This window comes from Cupressus sempervirens, chromosome 4, assembly GCF_028749045.1.
Source record: "Cupressus sempervirens isolate cs-2001-9-10 chromosome 4, ASM2874904v1, whole genome shotgun sequence".
Taxonomy (NCBI): domain Eukaryota; kingdom Viridiplantae; phylum Streptophyta; class Pinopsida; order Cupressales; family Cupressaceae; genus Cupressus; species Cupressus sempervirens.
Window position 1 is genome coordinate 343,373,334 of NC_143121.1, and position 27,282 is coordinate 343,400,615.

The window sequence follows — 27,282 nt, forward strand, 5'->3', positions numbered from 1 at the left end:
ACACACATGAGAAGCAAGAAAAAAAATAGACCAGAACAATCCCTCAAACAAATATAAGGAACAATGGGAAACCCAAGCAAAAGCACAAAAAACCACACAAATGACCAAGTTCACAAAAGGCACATCAACATGACAATTCGATATGGACATCGAGGCAGATGAGGTGGCCTTTCACCTCCACAAAGCATACCTAGGGGAAGAGACCCAGTAACAACCCAAGCTAACTTCTTGCACCTAGATCTCTTAAATCACAAGTCGAATTATGCCAATTTTTTTGGTATACCTCCGTAGGTGACTCAAGAGCTTAAATCTAAGGTTTTGATGTTTGAGGATTTACAGATCTCTCCATAGAGGCCATAGAGTACGAAGTGGTCAAAAAGTGCCATTTTAAAACCCTCGTGCGATACTTGTATGTCCACCCCCCTATAGTTGCTCACCTAAAACATCAGTTTTTGTGGTAAAATGTCCCAGTAGTCATTATGAAATGTCCCAATAGTGTTGCACAAATGGGTCAATCACAAACCAAAAAATCTAAAAAAATGATTGACTATTAGTACATGTGTGATCGACTATTAGGGGGTATATATGACATCTTCTCTATCACAGTCATTGGACCTCCTAATGGCTACTGGACCTATTCCCCTAGTTGTAGAGCAACCATTTATCGTTCATTGCGTGACAATACTAATCTTTGTGATCATGTTGCAATTCACATCACCCCCAAGTGAGTGTTACAGAATAATCCTCAATAAGAGAAAGAAATACGAGACCACATAGATTTACCCACAACTTGTGATCAATTCCAATATGAACTATTATTTGAAAATATATTAATAACATAAATTTAATTGAATTGTTAATCCCAAAATACAACTTAACATAATCATTTTTCAACAAAAAAAAATTATATCCATTATATTTTTAAATTACAAAAACAAATACTAAACTTGGCCTACATTTGTTCAAGTGTAATTCTTCGTCTAAGGACGACATATCACAGGACGAATCTGAGCAGCTTTAAAACTTTCTCCTCAACAGGGTCTCATCTTTTCCACTTTTTACCAAGAGTTGATATACCGGTAATTTTTGCCGCACAGGGTGAACGGCAAGCTAAGATTTCGAAATGAATTGTGAATCAATGTTACAAATGACAAAATGACTCCGTTATTATAGGATTGCCGAGTATAGATATTTTTTAATTGGAGATAATGTGCATGATTTGATTCACAGCAGAGAAAGAGGAACATGGCTGTAAGAAGATTTTCAGTCTGCAATGTCTACAACAGCACCACCAAAAACATCAACAGAGGACCATATGTTTCCAAGGAGAAAAAGGAAGACGCTACACATGAAAATGTCAATGCTGATAGAAGTAAAATTTTCAGAAATGGTGAGAGAGCCTTGAAGTCCTTTCACTATAATTCACACTATCAGCTGCCTTTAAAATCCAGTGGCATTGTCAAAGTGAAGGAAGAAGAAAATAAGAGGAAGAAACGATACTCGATTACGCAAATAGACAACGATAAGGATGGTGGAGAAGGGGGAATCTGTGTCGGGGACAATGGAATTGCGTACAAAGTCCCTGGTGCCCCATTTGAATTCCAATTCAGTTATTCAGAGACACCCAAGATCAAGCCCGTTGCACTGAGAGAGCCCCCTTTTGTTCCTTTTGGACCTACTACAATGCCGAGGCCATGGACTGGAGGACCCCCTCTGGCTCAGAGCAAGAAGAAAACCAAAAATATGTTTCCTCAGCCTCCGAAGCAAGGGGTTCCTCGGTTTCAGCAGCCTGTTTTTGATGGGACTAATGCTACTCGTATCAGTAGAGACCAGATTTTGGGGAAGCCTCTTTCTGAAGAAGAGATTAAGGAGCTTGTTAATGCTTGTGTGCGCAGCAACCGCCAAATTAATCTGGGTATGTGTCTTTTTTTTGGCTTAATTTGCTGGTAGAAGTAAGGGCACGATACCCAGTTAGCAACTTAGAGCTTGGGTGTACTTACTCCTTAGTCTGCAAAATAATATTGGTCTATGCTTTCTGAACTTGTCAGGCTTTTTTTTTGAAGGATTTCATTTCAAAAAATTAATACCGACTTGGCCTTGAAAGTTTTTCATTTCTGGATTATCTTGTATGCTTTTGAGGATTTCCAGATTCCTTTTTAGACATGTCGTATAATTTAAACAATGGCCTTGAGATTATTTACATCTCTAGATTATTCTGTCGGTATATGTTTTTAGAGGCTTTCAGGTTCCCTTTCTATTATATGTAGTTTGGATAGCAAAATTCGAACCTGGGAGGAGGAATCGGAAAATGGGATTCACTGTAAAACTGAGGAAATACTTTTTAAGAATTATAAGTCACTGTTTCTGGTCTGATTTCCAGAGAATCCTTATGGTGATGTTGAGTTAGCAATGTAGAATACAGATCACAAGTGCTCATAGTTTGCCACTTCAATGCAATGGCCGAAATTTATAGATAAATGATTTTAAGAAACTAATAGAACATGAATTCCATAGTTATATGCATCCTATCAAGAGGAATTGAATTCTATGCAAGGACCACCATCGAGGTCCCACTGGGCCATTATCTTAGTTGTGCTCCACATGAACTAGCACGAGACCTTGTTGGACAGGTTCACATTCAGCTTGAATAATTCTATCGCTTGACTTTTAAAAAGTACACATGAAAAAAAATGTCACATAATATTAACATATCCCTGCGTTTCTTTATAAAACTTCAATCAATCACACAATAGAAGAAACACAATGTCCTCTCAAATATATGTAATTCCCCATTTGGCCTATAAGGGTATTTTCATGTCTGAATTGTCGTGTAGGATATTGTTGTGCACCATTTTTAGTGCTTTTCAAGCCCCCTTTTCAAAATTTTATGTGTTTGAATTAAATTTTTGTAAAATCTCCCATGCACGGAAGATCTGGCCAGGAATGAGTCAAATATAATAAGTTGTGTACAATTCCATGTATATAGTGGCATCGACCCTTGGTCAATAATATTTGTGATGATGTCTTTAGACTAATATGGTGTAGACACCTATCCATGTGGTAACATAAAATAAAGTCACACATAGGTCAACATCAAAGTTTCTCTTGGCTGGTTACTATTCTTGAACGCCAGGGATATATTAGTCCAAAAGTCATGACCTCAAAAAGCTATGAATTAAGTATTGCAAATTGAATGATCCAATTTGCAACATCTAAAAAATAAAACTAAAATCAGAATTTTTTAATCTGTATTCTCTAATTGACGTTAAAAAATAAAACTAAAATCAGAATTTTTTTATCTGTATTCTCTAATTGACGTTATTACTTAACAGACATCTATTAAGGTCAATGAAATGAAGAGCTTGCTTCTCTTCGCATTATAGGCATCTCATTCTAATGATTTCCTTAAGGAAAAGGCACTGGTCACCTCTACCTAATGCATCTGTCACATAAACTTTACCACAAGAGAAAAACCAATATGCATAGAATCAATTTTAATAGCAAGAGGTTTTGTTGCCAATAGTCATTGCCTTGGCTGCTAGTTGTGCCTCGAGTCCTAATGCCATTAAAATTGAGGAATAAAGAGCCGAAGACTCCAATACACAAATTAATCATTCATCTTCAATACTTTTATAATTGTATTTCAATGGCATTATATGGCAATAAAACCTACAACTACCTAATAGCTAACTAAAAAACTAACATTAGTACATTTTTTATTAAGATAAGAAGGGTTTTGAAAGGGCTTTAAATCTTGAACAGAGCATAGGATAAAGCTTGAAGCACTGCCAGACACCAATGAACAACAAGAGGAGCTATACAAAACTACAAAGGACAAGGACTTAACAAAAAACAAACAGTCCACCCTAAGCCAAGGTGTCTTAAAAAAATGATCTATATAACTTTTCTTAATCTCAAAACAAGATCTATAGTACTTTTCTTAATCTCAAAACAAGGATCCTTCTCCAGAGATCTATATTTTTTTTGAAACAAGGAGTCGTTGAATCACTGACAGAACCATCAACCAGCCCAAAATCATTACAGTCCAGCTGAGATTTACCTTTGATAGCTAATTTCTAGACCTCCTTAAGGTTAATAAGGGAATCTGTCTTAGGATATGATAAATCCTTCTTCCAAACAAAGTATTATTTATTTATTTTTCAAACAGATACCAGAGGTATGACCCACAGTACCACAGTAGTGGCAGATCAGAGGACAATCTCATAGTCTATCTGCTGCACCTAAGTACCAAATTTTGAAGGCAAGGTAATCTGATTGGGGAGCTTCTCGTGTTTGTCCACAAACACACATAGTCTAACAAATAACCACCTCCTTGTAAATTTATTGATCTTATCAGTAGCACAATATTCCTCAAAAGATTTAGTAATAATGATGAAGACCTTTTAATTCCAAAATTTCAAGGATAACCCTGGTAGATGAGCCCAAATAGGAAACTTATATATTTTGGCAAGTGGTTTGAAACCTAAAGATCAAATTTGAAGACTAAGACCATCAAGACCCAGAAATCAGGGTCCTTCATGAAGATTCCTAGAGATATCCTCTTGGCAGGAAAATGATAAAAGGTAAAAAACCATTCAACGTAGCTGATACCCTGACCTACCTGCTAGTTTTCCAAACCCGAAGTATCTATCTTCTAACTGTATCAATATTGAGCTGCTTTCCACAGGCTTTCCCAAGAAGTGTGTTCCTAAGCCGATTGGACAAATCAGAAAGAATAGAGTCGGGACAAATCAGAAAGAATAGAGTCAGGAACATCAATGTCAATCCATGCATCCTCAAGATCTACAGGAGAATACCTGTAGTAGAACTCCCAGCGTATTAGACTTCCTCCACACCCTTAGCATTAAGATTAGAAACATTGGCCAACTGAGAAGAAGCATCAGTCAGAGGGGAAACAGAGCTAACATCAGGGGTTGGGTCAAGAACAATAATCAACCATGAAGAAGTAGCAGCCACAGGGAAACTGAACTCACAACAGCGGTCGACTCAAGAATAGAAATCAAAGAATCAGCAACAGTAGGAACAAAAGAACTCTTATCAGTCTTTATACACTTCAGAGGAGAAATAACCTCCTGAGTAGCATTGTCAACACATTCCTCCAGCTTGTCAGAATGAGAAACAACATCCTTAATATCCTCAGATTGAAAATCTCTGTCATCCTTAAAAGGATACGAGGGTTTTGGCAAACCTGGAATTTTCTTGTTTCAAGAAGGAAGACAAAGGACCAGCAGTAGGGAGGAGAAACCCTTTTCACATATAAAATAGATTACTACCCATCGCCTCAAGCATCTTATTCATCTTTAAGTGAGCATCCAAGAGGATCTTCAGAAGGAGCTCATCCTCTTCATCCAGATAATCCCCATCAAAAGGTGAGAGATCAAAAGAAGACGAGGAAGAAGGAAAACCATTTTCCTGTTCCCACAAAACCCCATCCTCTCTACCAACCATATCACTAGCAAGCAGAGCTTCATGAGCAGCAGTTTCACCAGTAACACCATAATCTGCCCCAGAACCAACATCGAAAGTTTTGGAACAAACCACCACCACCATCTGAGATAAGGACCTAGAGATGCAAAGCACCAAGGGAACATCCTCCTGCATCATTCCCTCACCATCGACCACTTCAGCTTCAATTGCACTAGCTACAGCTGGGAAAGCAGTGGAACCAGTAGTGCAGCATAAAGGGTCAGCAGGGATGCGATCAGCAGGGTGCTGCACACATCCAGAGGGGAGCACTATTCCCTCACCATGGACAACTTCAGCTCCAATTGCACTAGTTTCATCCAGGAAAGCAGTGGGACCACTAGTGCAACCAAAAGGGTCAACAAAGATGCCAACAGCAGCGTGCTGCACACCAGGAATGGGAGGGGAAGCAGGACCACCATTATTAAGCCCACGGAGAGCATCCCCACATGCGGTAATGGCCAGTTCAGAAGAAACCACAAGAGGACCTCCTTCACTTGAGTCACCATCACCATGTCCCAAGTCACCATCCTCTAAATCATCATTTCTATTGGTAGATTTCAGGATTCTAGAACTGGTTACTCCTCTTCTCGCACTTGCCTTCACCTTTTCTCTCATTTCCATTCTATTTTTGTTGTCTTTTTCACATTAAAATGTTAACTTCCTATATTTTACACTATCATTCTATGTCATTGCACTAATCGATAGCTGACACCCCACTTTAGTACTGAAATAGAAACTTTATTCTTGTTGCATTGATGAATGGTTTCGATCAGTTGTCATCTCCATTAATTAAGTTCTTGTTGAGTTCCATGTGTTTCATTTTGTTCTCCCCACTTAAACAAAAGAACTTTAGATCTTTTTGGATGTCACTTTCCACCAATAGTGCATCCAAATTATTATAGAAATATTTGAAAAATTATAAATTTCCTTTCTTTGTTTTCAATACTTCCATGATACACAATCACACCTTTATGACTTCAAATACAAAGCTTAAAAAATATCACAAGAACTTCAATATTTGTTTTGGGCTCTGCCATGGCATCCCTTGAGAATATAGAGGTCAGGGTGAGCATGATGAGATCCATCACGTCATCCACACGAGAAATGGAAAACTACAGATCAAACAGACTCTGCTCATAGGGATCCACATGCTCAAGTATTCACATGTTGAAGTGGGTGAATATAGTGCTCCTCTCTTTGGGGCCCCTCTCATTGAATTAGTCTGTGGAAGCTGATCAAGCATCCTTCATACCCACATTTCAAATTGTTATCAATCACAGCCTTGTAATTAGCATTGTAACATTTGCTATATTTACTTTCATGTAGACAAAAGTTAGACGAAGTGAATTTAATGTTAAAGTCTTTAAAGACCTATAATGCACTTAGAATAGTTTCAAATAGCATTCATAACTGCTGCAATCTCATTCCTTTAGAGCATAAAGCCAACCATAGTGTAATATGCCTTCTTAATGCGACCATCAATATTAGTTGTTGCAAACAATTGTAATGCCAAAACATAACAGTAATATCCGATGCTTCCAAGTTTCAACAATAGATAGATCATAGGCCTAAGCAAGATGTTGCTCTTTACAAAATTCTGATGACATATTCCACACAATTCATCGAAACAAGAAATCATGTTGAAGTAGCTATAAAAACAAAGAAACCATAACAGTTTTGCATCCATATCTTTAAATGGCAAAAACCATAACAGTTTTGCATCCATATCTTTAAATGGTTAAAACAAGAAACAATTGCAAGTTTTCTAGGACTGCTTACACTTGATATTTGATTGCTGTCTATGAACAATAGAGGTTTCTTCTATTCATTCATGTGATTTTCAGATGCCTCCTTCACATGGCCAGGTTTCTTATATCTAAGTCAATCTCATGCTTTTTCAAACAACCTGAAAGCACATCTTCCTTTTTACAACCCTGATTTCCTCTAACTAAAATACAGATTAATATTTTTTTGTTAAAAATCATATAAAAATGAAAAAAAATGGAGAAAAAACAATGAAAGGAGTGAAAAAAAATAGAAAAAGAACAGAAATGCAAATTAATGATGAATGTCACAAATTTGTGTGTGGTTGTAGATAGGTTTTACAGAAAATTACCAGAACATGAATTTAATCTATCAATATTCAATATCAAGTTCAACAGAAACATATAACAAAACTACTACCAATGAATAACATAACTAATACCGTATGAATGCGAAGGCAAAGCAGTATTCTTTATTCATCACCAAAATGGTGTATACATCTTTCATGTTCACAAGTCCTTAAATACATCCATGGTTGGTTAAGAGTACCAACTGACACATCCCTTCGCTATGCCTAACTGCTCGAACCCCTCACTAAAAATTCTTAATCAAGACTATATTATACTAATGTTTTACTATGACTCTACACTATCCCCCCCCCAAAAGAAGTCGTCTTCCAAATGACTAAACAAAACTAACAAACAAATCCACACTTCTATGAAGTAGGGTGGGAAGACGTCCCTAAACTAGAGGTATGGTGCTGCCTTAAGATCTGCAAGTCTCGGTCCACTGCTAGTTGTTTGGCCCGTGTTGTTTGAAGTAGTCACAGTGCATCCATCTGATCCTTTTCTGCCAGTGCTAACTTCTCTGCCTGAGTCACTTTCTCCATCTCCCATTCGTCCTCAGACTTATGCATCTTTGCCTCCAGGAGTGTCCATTCTTTTGTGTTTTCTGTTACCTCCTTTTTTGCTTGCAGGAGCTCTAGAAAGGTTGTCCTAAACACACCCTCCATCTGTTCCAGCATTTGTATAAGGAGCTGCTGCCCTGCTTGTGTCTCCATAATGTGAGATGTCTTCCACTTCTCTGTTCCCTCTTCCTTCCCAATTCCTCCTTCCATCAGAGTGGTCCACTCTTCATGACATCCACCCTGTATAAATGTCAAGAGTGATTCTTCTGCCTTCACTATTGTGTCCACATTAGACTCCTATGTGCTCTATACGGCTTCCTAGGTAGCCTATGTGATCTATTGTAATTCTATCAAGAACTTTCCAGGTTTCTCTCGTAAGGAAAGTACCTTCTTTTCAGTCATCCCTTCTGTGTGCTCACTTTCTGCTTCCAGTGATATGCTTCTCCGTTCTCCTAGTCTCAGTCAGCATGATTATCAATGCAATTGTTTAGCCACCTCTACTCCTCGAGGGGTGGTGATCTTGATAGTGTGTGGTGCCTTCTTGTGGGGTTGAAGATCTACCACTTTAGCTTGAGTTATTTGATTTGTTGGAACCATAGTGACAAAAATTGCTGCAATTCATCCGGTTTAGGTGATTCAGCTTGGCCTAGCTGATTTTTGCTGACTGGTTGAATCAGAGTGGCGTTTTTTAGCCTTGAATTTATATGAATTGCTAGTTTGGGCAATTTCTCCAAAAATTGCCAAAAACACCTAAAATCCTCCGAAAAATGGCAAAATTGACCCCAAAAATCATCAATTTTTTTATGCATGTGATGGATTTATTGTTTATGTTAGGCTTTAGCTTTTATTTGATGATGTTATAGTGTGTTTAAGTTATATTCAATAAAGGGTGCATGAATTTTTTTTTTGAATCTTTAAAATCTCTAAATTTTAAGTTTTTTCTCACTTTGCCGATTTGTAGGCAATTTGTAGGCAATTCATGGCCGATTCATGAGTCGAGTCAGCCTAGCTGATTCCGATCCAATTCTGACTTTTGGTTCTTTGGTTGGAACTAAGTTTGCCACTGACGACAATTGAGATGTTGGAAATGATACTTGTTTAGCCCCCAGTTTGGGAATGCCCATACTGTATGACTTCCTTCCTCTGTATGAGTTCCTTCATTTCCCCCTATTGACATTGTACGGGTGGCTTCTGTTTTCGTATGACTTCCAGTACAAGTTTCTTTGTTTATCTCATTTGTATGGGCCTTCTAGGTTCTGTCCTCTATATGCGCCTCTTGGATTTTGTCCTCCATACGGGTCTCTTGGATCATGTCTCCTGTACGATTTTCTTTCTCCATACAGTCTTGTGTTTCGGTCATACAGTCGTATACTAGCATACGAATGTCCCTTGTTGGCATACGATTGCCCACTTCTAGCGTACGATTATGATATGTGTCCTGTCCATCCTCCTACATTCCAGTCGTATGGGCTTCCTATACTTCCATACTCGTACAGTCTTTTCCTCTTCTCGGTGTTCAACGTGTTGCTCCCTTTGGATTTCAGCCTGTTGCGGTACAACTCTTGGCAAAGGTCCTTCAACTGGTGGGACATGACTTCCCTAGGTGTTCCTCGAAAAGTGTTGTTTGGCAAACAAAACTCATTTTCATGGGAACTTGAAGATGAATCCTCCATACTTGTATCGTCACCTCCTGCTCCATCATCATCTGAACTTCCTTCTTCCACTGTGCTTTATATCTAGATGGAAACTTCCTATTTAACCCATTTGTTCCAAGGTTCACCACTTCCCACTCCAAATGTGTCTATGTGCAGCCAATATGTCATTATGGGCTTGTAGGGCTCCCCTATATTTGCAAGGATAAAAGTCATCCAATGCTCTGGAGCAACCTTTGTGTAGAGAGTTTCCAACACGACTATGGCATGATGCGGCATGTAGAAGGTTTTATGCCTTAGCTCCAAAAATTCCTTCAATCGTTTAGAGAGAAGGGCCCAATTTATTACCCTTCCCACGTTCAATCCATTCACTAGGGGAAACATCTATGTAGCTAGGTCAGAGGTTCAGATCCATCCTGAGAGCTTACAGTTGACCAAGTCTACAATGCACCTCCATTCTCCATTAGCTATGAAAGTTTTTTTCAAGCCCCAACTGTTTCTTTTACCAAGAGTGCTCTCCCACTCCCTGTCTATAAGATGATCCCTGCATATTAGTCCAAGCCATTTATGCTTTTCTTTTGTTGTCATTTTAGTTGGATCTTTTGCCGGATCTTTCCCTTGGTTGGGAACCCCAAATACCTTACTCACTCTTTTGTAGAATAAGAAATTGTAATACTCTGCTGAAAGTTTTGGATTATAGACTTGTGACCTTTCTTATCATACCCAACAATCATTGTTCAAGTATAGGATCAAATTCCTTTGAATAAAGCACGTGCATAAAAATAATTCTATCTACCTCTTCTTTTCATGATGCCTCCTTTAGGATATGATTCTCTTCAGCATTCTCCCACCAGGTTCAACACTCGCTTCCAGATAGACTCTTAAATGTAACATTTGCGGTTGTAGTCTTCTCACTGCCCTTCTTTTTCCCCCTTTTCTTGGTAGAGGCCATATTCTTTGCCTATAGCATGTTGTCGCTTCCAGAATCTGTTATTGTGCCCTTACTGGGATTGCCCATACTGGTCTTTACCATGTTGAATTGATTAAATAGTTATTTTTTTCTTTTCAATTATTCTTGTCACTTGCAAATGATTGTTCTCCATGTGTCCTTTTAATTGTTGCGTGCCTCTTTCTACAGTCTTGCATCTTGTGTAACTGTACACCTTCTTCTCGTACGGTCATCCTCTTCCTTTCCAAGCAATGTCAGACTTGTATGGTGCCATGCTAAGCCACTGTCTTTTTCTCCTTCCGTTAGTCGTATGTCATATGGTGGTTTTCTGTCCTTGTATGGTGACTCTTGAACAACAATGCAACCATGTCCTTCATTTTTTCAGATACTGTATAGTCATTTGCCATACCCAATCCTTGCCCCTTTTGTGTACAATGGTCTTCGTATGTTGTACAAAATTCTTGTCCACGTCTCCTTCTGCCTTTATTTTTGCCCATATGGTTCCCTTTAATTTCTTGTCTTTGTACTTTCTGCTGAATTTATAAGTTTCAACCATTTCCTTTGTCCATTGCCTTCCATTTCTTTTGTTACTGTTTTTGATATTTTCTGTTTTTGTTTTTGTTTTTTTTTCAATTCTTCCTTTTATTTTCCTCAAACAATTTTCCCACTTTATAGAAAAGCATCTTTTCTATCCCCCATTTATTTCTAGTAAATTTATACAGAGTCTCTTTTCTTTCTTTATAAATCTTCAACTTTGATCCATTTACAGGGTCTTTCAAAGGATTATTGTCCATAGTGGATAGTTTTATTGCTTTGTATGCTCCAACTTCTCTTATTTCATAAGGTCCTAGACAGCGAACCTTAAATTTTTCTAGTTGTATCTCATTCTTACCATTATATTTAAGTACTAGTTGTCCCTGTACAATTCATTCTCTTCAAATGTTTTTTGTGCTAGATTTTCCTTTCCTTTTATGCTACCTCGGTAGCTCATTGTGTTGTCATTTTCCTTTCATCCAACTTCATTAGAGTGTTGAACCTCTCCGTTAGGCTTTCTGTATCTCCTAGTCTTTGTTCAATTGCGCCCCCTTAGACTAGGAATTGTGTATTTTGCTAGCATTACAACCTCTTCTCTATACATTAACTGAAATGGAGTTTTCCTTGTACCGACTTTCTAAGTGGTCTACTACACCCATAACACGACATGCAACCTTTCCTTCCAATCATCATGTTCCACCCCACATGTCTTGTACATAATGGATACCAATACTTTGATTGTGTCCTCTGCTTGACCGTTGGTCAAAGGATAGTATGGACTGGAAAGTGTACAAAAGATCTTGAACTCAATTGTCATCGTTTGAATCACTTGATTTACAAAATGTACTCCTCTGTCACTTGTTATTTGAAGAGGCATGCCAAATCGAGTTACTATTTGTTCATACAAGAATGTAGCAGTACTTGTGTTGTCGGAAAGAGCCTTCACCTCCACCCATTTTGTGAGATACTATATGGCCACTATTGCATATTTGCATCTATTCATGTTGCTCATTGTTAGGGATTCTACACAATCCAATCCCCACCTTTTGAATATCTCTTGCAGTTGTGATGGAAAAAGAGGCATGAAGTCCCTTTTTAAGGGTTTACCTGCCCTTTGGCATGTGTTACTATTTAATACCCATTCTCGGGCATTTGTATGTAACGTAGGCCACCATAGTCTTGCTAATAACATTTTGCATGTTGTAGCATTAGGTCCCATATGGCCTCCTGCAATTCCTTCATGGGATTCCCTAAGTACTCTTGGAATCTCCTCCTCCATTACGCATTCGCATAGTACATTGGTTGATAAGTTGAAATGTCTTACTTTTCAACGTAATCCTCCTCCTTTCACTGACTAGCATATCCCTTGGGAAAGTAGAAGTTGATAAATACTGGCCAATTCCTTTATACCAATGAGGTAGTATTGCAATCTAGAACAAATGTGTGTTCGAAAAATCCTCATCCACTCCCTCCTCTACAAGTTCTCCTAACTGTATCTAAGACAATTGATCTACAATCAAATGGTTCTTTCTGTGATATACTATGATTTTAAAAGTAAACTCTTGGAGGAAGATTATCCACCTACTTACCCTTGTATAATAGACTAGTTTACCAAGTACCTTAGAGCTTGATGATCAACAAAAATTGTGAATGGTGTGGCTAGTGAATAATTTCCAAATTTATGAATGACATTAACCATGCCTAGTGCTTCTTTCTTTGTTGTGCTATAGTTTTGTTTGGCTTTTGAAAGTAGCTGGCTTGCGAAGTACACTGGATGGTCCAATCCCTCTTGACCTGTCTGGGCTAGTGTGGCTCCTATTGTAGTTAGACGCATCCACGTGAACATGGAATTCCTTATTCCAATCTAGATACACCAAGACAGGTGCTCCTACTAGTCTTGACTTCAGTTCTTGGAATGCCTCCTCTTGTTCCATTTGCCAAGAAAATAGTTCTCCCTTTTTGGTTAGCTTCTCCAAAGGTAGGGGCACCTCCGCAAATCCTTTTATGAACCTCTTGTAGTATCTAACATGCCCCAAGAATGATTTGATGCCAATTACATTTGTAGACCTTTACATATGAATGATAACATTGATCTTTTCGAGATCTGTTTTCACTCCTTCCTTGGATACTACGTGACCAAGGAGCTAGACCTACGGAACCATATACCTACATTTCTTTGATTTAGAGCCAATCTCACTTGTCGGAATTTCTCATGCATTCCCCGAGGGATTTCAAATGGTGTTCTTTTCCACTATAGATTGACTAGTCATCTACAAAGGCTTTGAAGCTCCTCACAGATATCCCATCAAAGATATGGAGTATAATCCTTTGGAAGGTGGCTAGTGCATTACATAGTCCAAATGACATCTAGTTGTACGCATAAACTTCATCTTCCACTACAAACGTGGTTTTCAACATGTCTTCTTTAACTATGCTAATTTGGTTATAACCCAAAAATCCATCCATGAAGGAGTATATTTCATGGCCTGCCACTTCTTTTAGAATACTATTTGAGAATGAAATTCGAAAGGGATCCTTCATAGTTACTATGTTCAGACATATGACAACTACGCAAACCTAGATCTGATTACCCTCCTTTTTAAGGGTATGACTATAGGCAAGACCCATTCACTGGTTTACACCTTAAAAAAATGATGTCAATATCCAACATCTTGGCAATCTCCTCCTGTACTCTAGTGGCATAGTTTCTATTCATTCATTAGGGTCTTTTACATATCAATCTAGCTCTTGGTATGATGGGTATTTTATGGATGCATAGTTTTGGTGGTACTCCTTTTAGGTCCTTATACGTCCATGCGAACATGTCATTAAACTCCCAAAAAAGTTTGAATGTTGTTTCTTTTAACACTGGGTCCAAGTTGTCACCAACGAGAATCTCCTTGGCACGATCTTCCTCCCCTAGATTCATTATTCTTAGTTTAGGTTCTTCGTATTTAATTTCTTTGTCCTCAAATTTGTGAGTCAAGGTGTCATCAAGTTTGGTCGTACCTTCCTTGTATTCCTCGTAGTGTCTTGGGTACTTTTCCTCAAGTTCTGTTTCTTGAATTTGCAACATATTACATTCTGGTTGAAAGACCTCATAATCTCCCATTTTCCAATGAAACAACCCGTTAAGGGAGCTCGTTTCGTCTTCTGAGCAATTCCCCAACCATAATATGCCTTCTTCACCAACTTCTACTCCATCTTTGTCCCATTCTTCTCCTTCTGAATCAAAGGCCATCTCTTGACTCACTATTTTGTTTGAAAGATCAATTACAGACTTCCGTCCATTTGCTTCAATGGAAAGAGTATTCTTTTTCCAATTATGATGTGCTTTGGTTGTAACAAGCCAACTTCTCCCCAACAGTGCATCATACCTTTTCTTTTCTAAAGAACTAACCATGAAGTCTTGGGAGAATTATTACGTACCAATCAATGTTCCAATGGGCTTGATCCATGTTGGTTAACCCCTACCAATTGGAATGTGGGCAGCCAAAGGGTTGGTTTTTCGAGGGCCTTCCAATTTTCTTCAAGAAGGATGTTAACATTTGATCCTCCATACACAATAGTGTTTGTTAACTTACAACCCATTATTTTGTCCTCCCTACCCCTACGATGAATAGAGTACTGGTGTCCTATTCTCCCTTTGCTTCGTCCTTCTCTCGCCCCTTGGGTTTCTCCTCCTTATCACTCTTGTCTTGTGTTACATCCCAATTTTTGACCTAGCTTGAAATATAGACGTTGAGGTTCACATGAAGTCAGTTGGCAGTTTAATTTGATATAATCTGGCAAAATGGTAAGATAGTTAGTCGTTATGATTTCAAGTGAAGATGACATGTTAGTTGATCGTTAATCGTGAATTCATGGAATTAAGATGAAAGGTTAATTGATATGATTATTTATAATATATAATTTAATTACAGAGGAATTCCTTACAGGGAGCATGTCGAAGGGGTGGAAGCATTGTCAGAAAAGAATTAGGTAGGGCATCACCATCACTGGCAGACGGGTAAAGGACCTAGCGATTTGAAACAGGATACACCCGTGGAATTGCATGAGTTATTTAAATAAATAATTTAAAATAAAATAATTGAGTTAAAATATAAAACGTATCTTAAAGAGTTTTTAATTATCGTTTGTCGTAGTATCTTTAATAATTGTTTATAAATATTCATTTAAATATAACCATGATTTGGCACCATTATCATTTAATAATTTAAAAGTTGTATTTTATAATAATGTTCGGATTATAATAATTATATTATTATAATCTTTGAATTTTAATTCTATTTTCTTCTTTATTATTCTTGTTTTCAATCGATTATTGTTTAACATGTTTAATAGTATTTATTTTTAAAATTCTTTTAGACTTCTTTGGAATTTGTATAGTTTCTTGTAATGGATGATAGCTATAGAGTCGGGCTCTTATTAAGTGATGTTACTTATAAGATTTTAATAATTAAAAATAACTTGTTAAAACCTTTTACCTTCTTTCCTTCTTTCTTTTCCTTTAGCCGATTGTTTAATGTTTCGAATGATCTTTGTAACTGCTGGGTAGCTGTATGGTTGGCTCAACTCTATTTATGCAATCATTGTCGTATCTTGGTTTCACCTCAGCCTACGATTTCTTCCTTACATCTCTGGCCGGGTTATTAGTTCCAGAATTTCGAATTTCTTTAGGATAGAAGTTATTTCTTTTTGAACGATTCAAAACCAGAACCATACACTAAGGATCTCAGGCATGGTTTTTCAGAGCCGGTTAGGCAGTCTTTCTCAGGTGTCGGCCTTCCAGAGTGCAGTGAGAAAAGAAGTCACGTAAGGTTTGATTTATGTTATTTTCATTTTCAATAAGATTGCTGAGTTTACATAAGAACTGAATCAAAGCAAATAAATATATAATTTGCTCCTGTTATATATTTGTGTATCGTTCTTCCCCATGTATTAGGAAAACCCGATTTATGCATATAAAATCCATATTCAATCTGACTTTTAAATAATAGGAAATAATAGTTGAAGCCGTCTGCCATAGTGCATTTTATGCATGTAAGATCAATCGACTGCCACAATGAATTACATTTTGAATCTGTATCATTATATATATCAGAACATGCAATAATGCTGTAAATCTTTCTTGAATGGCTTTTTCCTCCATGATCAAATTTAATATACAAAATAAAATAATGATTATAACTGAGATAAGCTAACTTCCAATGTAAGTATGATAGGAAAGGATAAATGTGTTTACACCATTTGTAGAACCATGCTTTAAACTCAGATAAATGTGATTAAATCAGAATACATCCAAATTAGATATGACTTTGAGTTACAAGTCTGAATTTCTTATTCCTTCACAATTATATTTGTCTGAATATGTAGAGCTACATGAAATAATTAGTAAGTCTTTGAATGATCTTCTTCTATGATAAAAGTTATAATACAGTATGAAATATTGTTTTAATTTGAATTGAATATCAAAACGGAGTACCAAGGAAATTCACCAGGCTGAGAGCTAGAATAAGGTGAATAAGGTACAAGACTTAACAATAAGGATAATTGACATTGTTTAGGCACCAAGAAGTCACCAGCCAGATGGCTTGATTATGGTGAGGAGATATAGATGAACCTATTAAAAAGAATTACAAGAATGTTGACAATTTGAGAACTCTTAAGAACATAATCATAGAATATGAAGTGATGGATGAATAAATGGAGCCGTTTGCTCTAAGAAATCCTGAATACCTGGAACCGAGGTGAGAGAAAGGAAATCTACAACAACATGAAAAAGTAATCAGTTATGACATTTCAATGTTATCAATTAAATATGAATTAATAGCTCATGCACATTCTTGCTATTGTGATCTCCTACTGCCAAGTCGTATGGCGTGTTTATATCTTGAAGTTCAGTGGATGGTAAGATGTTCCCTGTCAATTCCGGGTAGGGAGGGCCTTTCTCATTGGAGATTGTGTGGGGATATTATGTGGTCTGAGGTTGGGTGGTTAAGCCCCTGACAATGTTTCACCTCACTCAAGATGTCGACATAAGTAAGCTATGCATTCGATTGTTTAGCAGCAAACAAGTATTATCATTTTGATTATAAAGAGGTAAGATTGAATTGAGTTAAGTTTATTGTTATCATTATTTTACACCTGGATTGGTTTGTGAATCGTTTTCATTTATATGAATATTGAATATAAGTAATTATCTAATCTTGAGAAACCGTCACAGATAAGCAATCAGAAGGAAAAGAAAACCGAAGCCCTAATTGAATTGTGTGATAGCTGGAACCTTAAATGATATAGTGGTTTTGGAAGCCCTAATCGAATCCGTGGTATCAAAAGCCCTAAATTGAGTCTGTCGTCGCAGAAACCCTAGATAGAATTTATCCTCACGAATGCCCTAATTGAATTCCGTGGTCGCGGAAGCCCTAAGTGGTGAAGTGGTATTAGAAGCCCTAAATAAATTGATGGTAATCGATGCCCTAATTTGTAAGATGATATGTGATGCCCTAATTTAAATTATAGTTGTAATCATCAAATGATTTTTGAGATAGCAGTCGATTTTGAGAAATTGTTAAAGTATTTGTGGACTAACCCGAGTGGTTGCAGAAGCATACTTAGATGATTTTCAGTCTCAGTTTTCCGAGGTATGTGATTTCAATTTTTGAAGTAATTTCATTAAAAGGTATGTCAAGTATTTAGTTAAGAAATTTTTGTTTAACTGACTTTAACGGTAAATCTTCTTCACTTGAACATGAATGATGTAACTACCTTCTTATGAAATCGAAGTTAGAACTGTATTCTATGCTTATGTTAGATGTTAATTTAGACCTGGAAAAATCTGGATGTTACATCTTGCGTTATAGCCACCCTCAATTGAGTTAAGGTTTCTAAAAAATCTGTTACGTTCACTGGAATGGTGGCTTGTAACACTTGTAGTCTAATATTGGTTTCCGATGTTGATCTTAGAGGAAGGGGATTGGGGGTACTCGCCTGCCCTTTTGTCATGGCCTCTTGGATATCTCTCCTTGCCTCTTTAAATTTCTCTTTTTTCGTACTTGCATCAGGATAAGTGAGTTTTTTGGCCTGGGTCCTTGTAATAGCTAGGACTTCCCTCCTTGGTTCTGAGATATCAAGCATTTTCATGCTCTTCTGTCTAGGACAATCAACATCCTCATGATTGCCAGGTCTACACCATTTGCATAGCATCTTTCCACTTTGTCCTCCACTTTGTTAGTCATGAGAAAAAATGACCCCACTCCTTACATCTCTTGCATTTGATCGTAGGGCATCCCTTGGTGTCATACTGGATGCGGCTCCAGTGTGTATTAGAATTGCTATTATTATTACTTCCCCGTCGAGTGTTACGATATCCTCTTGGTGATGCCTATATTTGTGTTCCTTAGGGGTGTAGATGGTGGTGTAGATTGACCACCTTGAGTGAAGAATTGCTGGGCATCCCTTGCCTTCAAGTTATAAGGGCATTCCTTGATGAAATGTCCTAATACCTAACATATATCATAGATTGCCTTCTTTGGGCAATTGGTTTTATTGTGTCCTTCCATTTGACAGTCTGTGCACCAGAGTTCCTCTCCTTTTGTGCGTTCCTTTCTAGTGGTCATCGCCTTCATTATTTGCATCATTTCCCTCCTTAATGCTTGGATTGTTTTGGATTCTTCCCCATTCTCTTCCATACTGTCGCTGTCACTTCCATGCTTCCTCCCCTTCGAGATTTTATTTTCACTTTTGATATCCATTGCATTTGTGCAGACATCGACATAGGATGATGACAGTACCTCTTTCATCTGATGACATAAAAATGGAGTTCTCATTTGACTTAAATCAAAATAAGTTTGTCTTCCAATTTATCTCTAGAAATTTAAGAGGAATTTCATTTATATTTTAAAATAATATTATTTATATGTATTGAGATTCTCATCTTAAGATTGAATTTTTTTGTTGCGGATTAAACTAGAGGAAGATTCAAAGTGGATCAAATGCAAAAAGAAAGGACTATATACGTTTACTGCATTAGATCATGTCTTCACAAGATAGGTAAGGCCTATGATGGAATGGACTATGCTGCATCATACAAAGGCACTAGGTGAGGCCTGCAGTGGAATGGGCATGAGCTACATCATACAAGGGCACTAGGTAAGGCCTGCAATGGAATGGACATGAGCTGCATTATACAAGGGCACTAGGTAAGGTCGGTGGTGGAATGGGCATGAGCTACATCATACAAGGGTACTAGGTAAGGCCTATGGTGGAATGGGCATGAGCTACATCATACAAGGGTAGTATGTAAGGCCTCCAGTGGAATGGGCCTAGGTTACATCATACAAAGGCACTATCTTGGGAGTAATGATCAGAGGGAGGTAGTTACAATAAGGGGGAACGGTGAGGCCCACTAGGCACACCACTCCATATGACATGGGGCCAAGGGGGTTGGGTAACAGATAACCCTATTGTAGTCCTTCCTCCAAACTTAGAAGGAATCTGAGTAGACCACCTTAAGGGATGCCTAATACCTGCCATCAAGGCCAAGGGGATCAAAGTCTCACCCTTGGGCTTAGATTGGACAAACTAAAGAAGGATATAATGATTATCTAAGTAGATCACCTTGATGGATTCCTAACACCTGCCATCAAGGCCAAGGGGTCAAAGTCCCGCCCTTGGACTTAGATCGGGATAAAGTATAAATATGGAAGAAAGCAAGCATCTTGCTAAGTAGGCCACCTCATGTGGATGCCTAACACCTACCATCGAGGCCAAGTGGGTCAAAGTTCTGCTCTTGGGCTTAGTATGGAATTAGCTTGAACCTAATTTATCATAACACACGTTTCTTTGAAATTTGTACGTATGTATATATATACTAATGATTTTGTGGCTGCAGAGTTCACAATCAAGTACAATAAGGAAGTAAATATTGTAAATCCTAACCATGACAATTGCAAATTACAAGACTTAATCAAGGAATTGCATAATGTGTGCATTATGTGTTTACACAATTTATGCTTAGTGTCTTCATGCATCATCTGTCCACATTGTGTCTTCATGTATTCATGTGTCTACTTTGTGTATTTATGCATCAATATATATAATCTGTGTATGCTTTATGTTTTGTTACATCATATTTTTATGGACATTAACTTTACATGGAAATATTTGTATTAATTATCTTTGCTTGAGGACAAGCAAAATTTGAGAGGGGAGGACTGTGATGTCCCCAATTCCAAAATAGGTTTTAATAGGAAATAAGAATTAATTATCAATATTAGATTATTGAGATAATATAAATATTATCATCTATTTTAAAATATAAATATTATTTATAATAAATAGATCAATAATGTAAAATATCTTTAATATATACCAATGGATATATTTAAATTTAAAAATTTGTATAATGATAATATATTATTATTGGATAATATATATTTACTAATACAATAATCTTATGATATGCATAATAATAATAATAAAATTAATATAAATTAACATTCATAATACATCAAACAAATAATGACCAAATTATTCTATTATCTACATTATTAATATAATAGGTATATTATATTTAATGGACACATGAATATAATAAAAATATAGAAATATAAAATAAGTAATAATGTATTTAAAAATTATATGATATTATTGATAATAGATATAATATATATTATAGAATATGAGTTAATTAAATCTTAACTATAATAATTAGATTAATTTTTACTTGAAAGAATGTGATTGTTGGCAACCACTCACCAGTGATGACATCTACAAAAAAGAGAGCAAAAGAGAGGCTTGAGGAAAAATATATAGAATTTACTGAGTTCGATGAATCATTAAGCAAATTAAGTACAGTCCTAAAAAGGGACATTACAAGTAGAGTTTTAAGTATGAAAATTAAATGGAGAACATCCTTGGGAGTGGTGGAATTCTGCCACCCTAGAGGATTACAAAATCCTTGTCCACCTCCACCCAAAAAGATCGCAAAAAAACCCTTGAAGTATTCCCATTTCCACCTTGAATAATGATTAGAGGGATTGATGTCATTGTGAGAGAAGAAGAAATGCTGAAGGCTTGATCAAAGCATGTAAATATAGCAACTCCTCAGGGAGTCCTCCATCCCCGAGGATAAAATCCTCATGCATATGAAATTTCCACCCAAGAAGACTCAGCCTAAGTATTTGAGATGACAATGATTTTAATCTATCTTCCCCCAAGTTTCTAGGACGGGGACAGTAGGGGATAGTGGGACAGGTTTCCGGGACAGCAATTTTTTTTGCCAATTTTGGGAACCGGGTGGGGGGGACGACAAATAGGGATGGCAAGAGTGACATTTTTGTTTATTTTTAAAAATTTTTGTGTGTTGAAATATTGGGACGGATGCAAGTCCCCAGTGAAGTCCCCAAGACAGGGATGTCCTCGTCCTTGAAGAAACGTTGGCTTTTTTGGGGGGAAATGTGTCCTCGAGGAACAGAGATTTTAATCAAGGGAAGAATAAACATTTAAAATATCACTCTCCCCTCACCATTGGTCAACCTAAGGAGCTTCTAGTAATTTACTTTAAATGCTTCCTACTGGTTTGATAAGACCAAGCCGGTCTGCATAGATTGTTGTGCCTTTTCAAATCTCATTTACCTATATAAGTAGGAAAGGCAAAATCATGTTGACACCAAATTAAAATCAATTTCATAACTGCAAGAAGACAATGAAGCTCTCCCTAATAGGCAGTGAATTCAGCTTCAAGATGCAGTAATTTTTGTGCATAAAGGCAGTTTTCCTCCAAAAAAATATGAGATGAGGGTAGTAAGAACAAAATCTGGGAATATTCTTACACCCAAAAACTCATTTAGAGTCCATATTTTTGAAGTATTTATTTCAGATTGCAAGAACACAGATCATTTTACCAAAATTAGAAATCAAGATTTGCAAGAGAATGAGGGAATGGTTTAAACTTGAAGGAACCCTTGAGAAAATCCATTTTGTTTTATATTGCTGTAATTTCTTACATGTTTTCTTGTCATTCCATGAGCTTAATGTTTTTTCCCCTCTTATTTTGCAAGGTGAGTTGCTGAAGGAGGATATTCGAGACTCCGAGTGGATACTTCATGCAAGAGGATCATGATCGAGGACTTCAAGTGGGAAGGAATATTTAAATCAAATTATCACAAGGACAAGTTCAAGTGAAGGTTCAAGTTTACAACCAAGTTCAAGTCATAGCAATGCAAAAATTCCCTAGAAAAAAGATGATGAAGATTTGAGAAGGTGAAGCGATTTGGGCATATGCAATCACTATTGAAGGCTTGGCAACAGTGAGTATCAACTGATATATCTTGATCACAAAGAGAGATCAAGTTTACAAGATACGGATGAGGAGGTGGCACCCACTTGTTTTCTCAATTAGGAAATTCTAGTTACACATGTTTCACTCACATCATGCAAAGTTTACAATTTTCTCATTGGCTTTCAAAATGATTGTAATTTTCTGATTAACCCACAAGGTTGTGCTTCATGTAATTGGTTGACAATATGGAAAACCCTTATTAGGGTTTCTAGAGGGTAAATCTTAGCCCTTGATCTTGAATTGATCTTGTCCCTCCTTTGTAATTGAACAACTATAGAAGGTCAAGGCCTCTTCATTGGTAAGGGGTTAGATTGTAGATTCCTTTAGAGGAGAGATTAGATTAGATTAGATTAGTTGAGGGAGAGCCTTGATCAAATTGTTGCTAAAATGCTATCGAAGTGATCAATGATTCATTTTTGGTCTTCATGGTGGATTATTTAATGTTTCTTTGTAGTGTTGCATGGTTTCTTCAATCCCTCACTTGGAGTAGATTTTTTTAATGTTGTTTAGAAATAATTCACTTGAATGAAAGAAATTGTGGATGTTTAATTTCCTTGACTCAACATAAATTAGGCAACTAGTGTCTTGCCCGAAAAATTAGGGCAAAAACACATCAACAATTTTTAAATTTAAAAAAATGATAATAACTAAGTTGTCTACAAACTAACATTGAAGGAGTTGCAAATAAGATAATGGTATGACAAATTTTATAAGTTTTCAGCATCGAGGTTGCATGACTAGTTTACTAGTGTTTAGGTTTAAGATGTAGATTTGCATTAACATTCAAGGTGATAGTAACAAGGTGAAGTTAAGGTACATATGAATGGATTGTTCTCGCTTCTAGGTTTAAACATACTAATGAATTCGATTAACATTTCTCTATGATTCAAGGTCGATTTGAAGACATACTTTACTAAGTTTGAAAGGCGACAATGTTGTCGTTATAGGAAAACTTGATCCCAGGTTGATAAGGTTTGATTGATTAACTATTAGGTCGTGAATAATAGGTACACCATATAAGGTGGGGAATATTTAGATTCAATTTCATTCTACAATGTTCGATCTACTAAGTTATCATTTAAAAGGTTAAGTTCAAGTGTGCATAACAAAATATTTTACATACATTTTTCTAACACCAAAAGAAACATTACTGCACTATCAACATGTAATAGTTACCAATATAATCTAAACATATTCCAATATCCTAACTTACTAAAAGAATACACTTCTAAATATTTATAAAATAAAAGAATTAAATCCAATCCCTAATTACTATCACTCTACCTATGTTATCATGATTTCAAAATAACACCATCAACTTCTTTAACTCACTCAATACTTATGACATGTAAAATCATAAAACCTTTTAAATAGTAATCTAATAACAACTTACTCTACAATATAACCACTAACTACAGTTACAAACTAAACGTGTGAATCACTAGCTAAGACAATCAACTAATATCTAACATTACTAGTTAAACACTAATTACTAACAAACATATCCTACTCAATCTCACCTTACTACTAATATACTTAATACTAATAAAGTTCCCTTCTAACCACTAATTAACACATTAATAAAGAGCTAATTACAAAATTAACTACTAACAACTACCTAAGTCTACCCTAGACCCTATTAACCTCCCCTATCTCTATCCCACTTGCCCACTTGTCACAAGTGGTCCTTACACCTAAGCCCCACCCCAAGGTCTGCAGCAAGGTCAGCCCCTTGGGGCACACGCATAGACCTTGGAGTACGCATGGGCTGCAAGGAAAGAGAGTTGGGGGCATTAAAGTTTACTCCAATGCATGGGTGAGAAGATTGGAGTGCTTGGGAAAGTAAGAGGAGGGTTGGGGGGTGTTTGGGACCCACCCAACCAAGGGTCCCATCACCAAGTCTTTTCCTTTACAAAGCTTTTTTTTATTTGACATTAACTCCTTAGTGCAAGCCCTGTTAATGCATGGAAATGCATGAGAAGGGAGTTAGGGGGGAGTTGGTGGCCCCACCAACTTAAATGATCCCCTTAGCAAGGTTTAACAAGGTTAACATGAATGCCAAACTCATGTATTCAAAAGTCAGCGTGAACTTTGGAGGAGAGAGGAGAGTGGGGTGTGGGCCCCACATAGGTCACATCCCACTCCCTCAACTTGATTTTTTTTATTGTTTTAAATATATTGCTGTAAAAGAAGTTCTCTCCCTTTTCATTTTACAATTGATTTATATTTTCTACTTGAGTGTTTGATTTATTCAAATGTTTAAATATGCAAGTGGCCTCTTTGAAAAACAATATTTAATTGACTATGTCTGGGATTTGTATGGGAGGAATTTATTTTTGCTACCATACAAATTCTAGAGACCTGTAGGTCTCATTTTGGAGGAAAAATGCAAAAGTTCTATTTGCTCTCTAATTTTTTTTTTAATATTCAAATCAATTTTGTTAATGCATTGAATTACCAATTAGACTAGGGATAGTCTCCTAAGTGTTATATTCAAACTGTTTTATGTGGATTTTACTATACCAAAAGCTTACCCATTTAATCTACTGTATTAACTAATGATGAAACTATGCAGTAAATATCCATTTAGAGATTTGATTAATCCATGAACTATATATCCTATTTAAATTTGGACTTGATTCTACCATACAAAATTATGAATTTATAATGAAAAATCCCTTTTTTCTTCACCATTATTTCCAAATGCAAAGGATTGAAATTTCACAATGAACTAAATCCATGTTTCAAGCAACACATATTTTATTTCAACTTGAGATCAAGGATTACAATGGAGAACATTATAGAAGTATTACATCTTTTCAATACATCTTTACTCATATAATGAAACTATCATTTCCTATACATTGATATGTAAATACAACTTTAATCAATTCAATACATTGCAATAAATACAGACATTCCATTCATTACAAGGATGCAACAATGCAACAAGAAGATGAACACCAATGGAGAACTCTCCAACCACAATGTGAAATAAAGACACCATCAAAAGCTCAATTTCCAAGCTTTCTCCAACCTTTGAATCCATCAAAACCTGCAAATATAATGAACAATACCATGGAGAGCTCACCTCCCAACCTAGACCTCAAGGAGGCTACTCACCGAACTAGGAGAAGTAATACCAACTGGGTCACATTCAAACTCAATTACAAACACATGAACAATACAAGAAACACCCAACCAAGACTTTCACAATGGGTTACACTTATGAACCCATGACAAAGGGTGAAGGTGGAACATCCATGAAGGAGATGCCAATGAAACTTACAAAAACATGCCTTCCTGTTGATGTGAGTTTTTTTAGCACTACATAACATATTAGCAATTGAATATCTAATACGGAGTATCAAACACACAATTCCTCTCTTGAAAAGTTAATGCTCATGGGATATGAAAATAACTCCAATGTTCCTTACACATGTGGATACTCGCTCAGTTTATCAATGTGATTTGCTGGTAATCACGTAGGTGGACTTACGTTATTCATTCGAAGATAACTTGGACTTTGGTGGAATGATGGTTGTGGTGATTTGGTGTGAATGCTAGATGATGTTGATGGAGACAGTAATGGTGGAGGATGTAGCGCCATATAATGTTGATTGTGCGAGGAGGAGGCTATAATGCTTCTAATGACTTCTACCTTCCTAACTTCCTTAGAGTGAAATTTGACTACTCAACTACTCACTATTCTACTCCTACTCCTATGAATGGAAAGATTAGCAAATGGACAGGGATTGAATCTAATGAAAGCTTACCAGCAGCTCCACCTCCATAGATGCAATGATTCAAAGGAAAAGAGAACTAGTTTACCACACAAGGCTCCCTAACCAGCGGCTACGATGCTAGTGGTCTAGTTGTAGATCCCTATCAAACATTCACTAACATCACCATACAATTAGCCATCTACTTCTATTCTAACAACATGAAATGAAATCTTACTTTAATTTGAGAGATGAGAAGAACCATGCAATACACCAAAATGATCATGTATATCCACTATGCAAGTTACAAAAAAGAATAGAGAACAATTTTGATAGTATTTTGGCAACAATTCTCCAACATAACTCCCTCACAAATGAGAGCAAAATGGCCTTATATAGAGGCCAAAATTACAACTGACGGTAGAGATCAAAAAGGCAAAATTGATGACCCAGATTGAATCTTAGAAACCCTAATTAGGGTTGCCACCCCATCAACCAATGAGGAGACGCCACTTCATCAATGGACCAATGAAAAAAGTGAAAATTAGCAACTAATTAGAAGGCACCAAAATGGTGGCCAATCAAAATTAGACACTTGTCCTACCTTAGAAGAAAGAGAAATTGCCACTTGGGCTTACATCAAATGATCTTCTAATATAAATCTCCTTTTTTATTTCTTTCTTTTAACTAAGGCAATGAACCTAGCTAGCCTCTCATTGACTTGCTCCATGGGAGGACAAGGTGTATACTTCATCTTGAGTTTAGCTGATTTCACCACGCTGCTTGTTGCTTGTAGCGTCTTCTCATGTGCCTTCTCGTATTCTTTTGCAAATCCGATAAAGGCATTGAGGGAGGAAAGGGTGTTCAAATGTTTCTTCTTGATAGCAACCTTTCCTAACTCATCCAATCTTAATCCAAGCTTT

The 27,282-nt window shown here is 36.7% G+C and overlaps 1 protein-coding gene across 3 annotated transcripts in view; it reads left to right on the plus strand.

Moving 5' to 3' along the window:
- The first annotated feature begins 974 nt into the window (after nt 1-974).
- The window catches only part of LOC149561434 (CRS2-associated factor 2, chloroplastic-like), a 69,495-nt gene continuing 43,187 nt past the window's right edge, over nt 975-27,282 (plus strand). For 2 of the 3 annotated variants that reach the window (XR_016363818.1, XM_089825148.1), the window contains exon 1: nt 976-1,915. Coding sequence is in view for 1 of the 3 variants with exons in the window: in XM_089825148.1 (XP_089681274.1) it covers nt 1,246-1,915 (670 nt within the window). In the remaining 2 variants the exon portion in view is untranslated. Of the gene's footprint in view, nt 1,916-27,282 lie in introns of all 3 variants that reach the window. The other variant, XR_016363819.1, reaches the window with a different exon arrangement.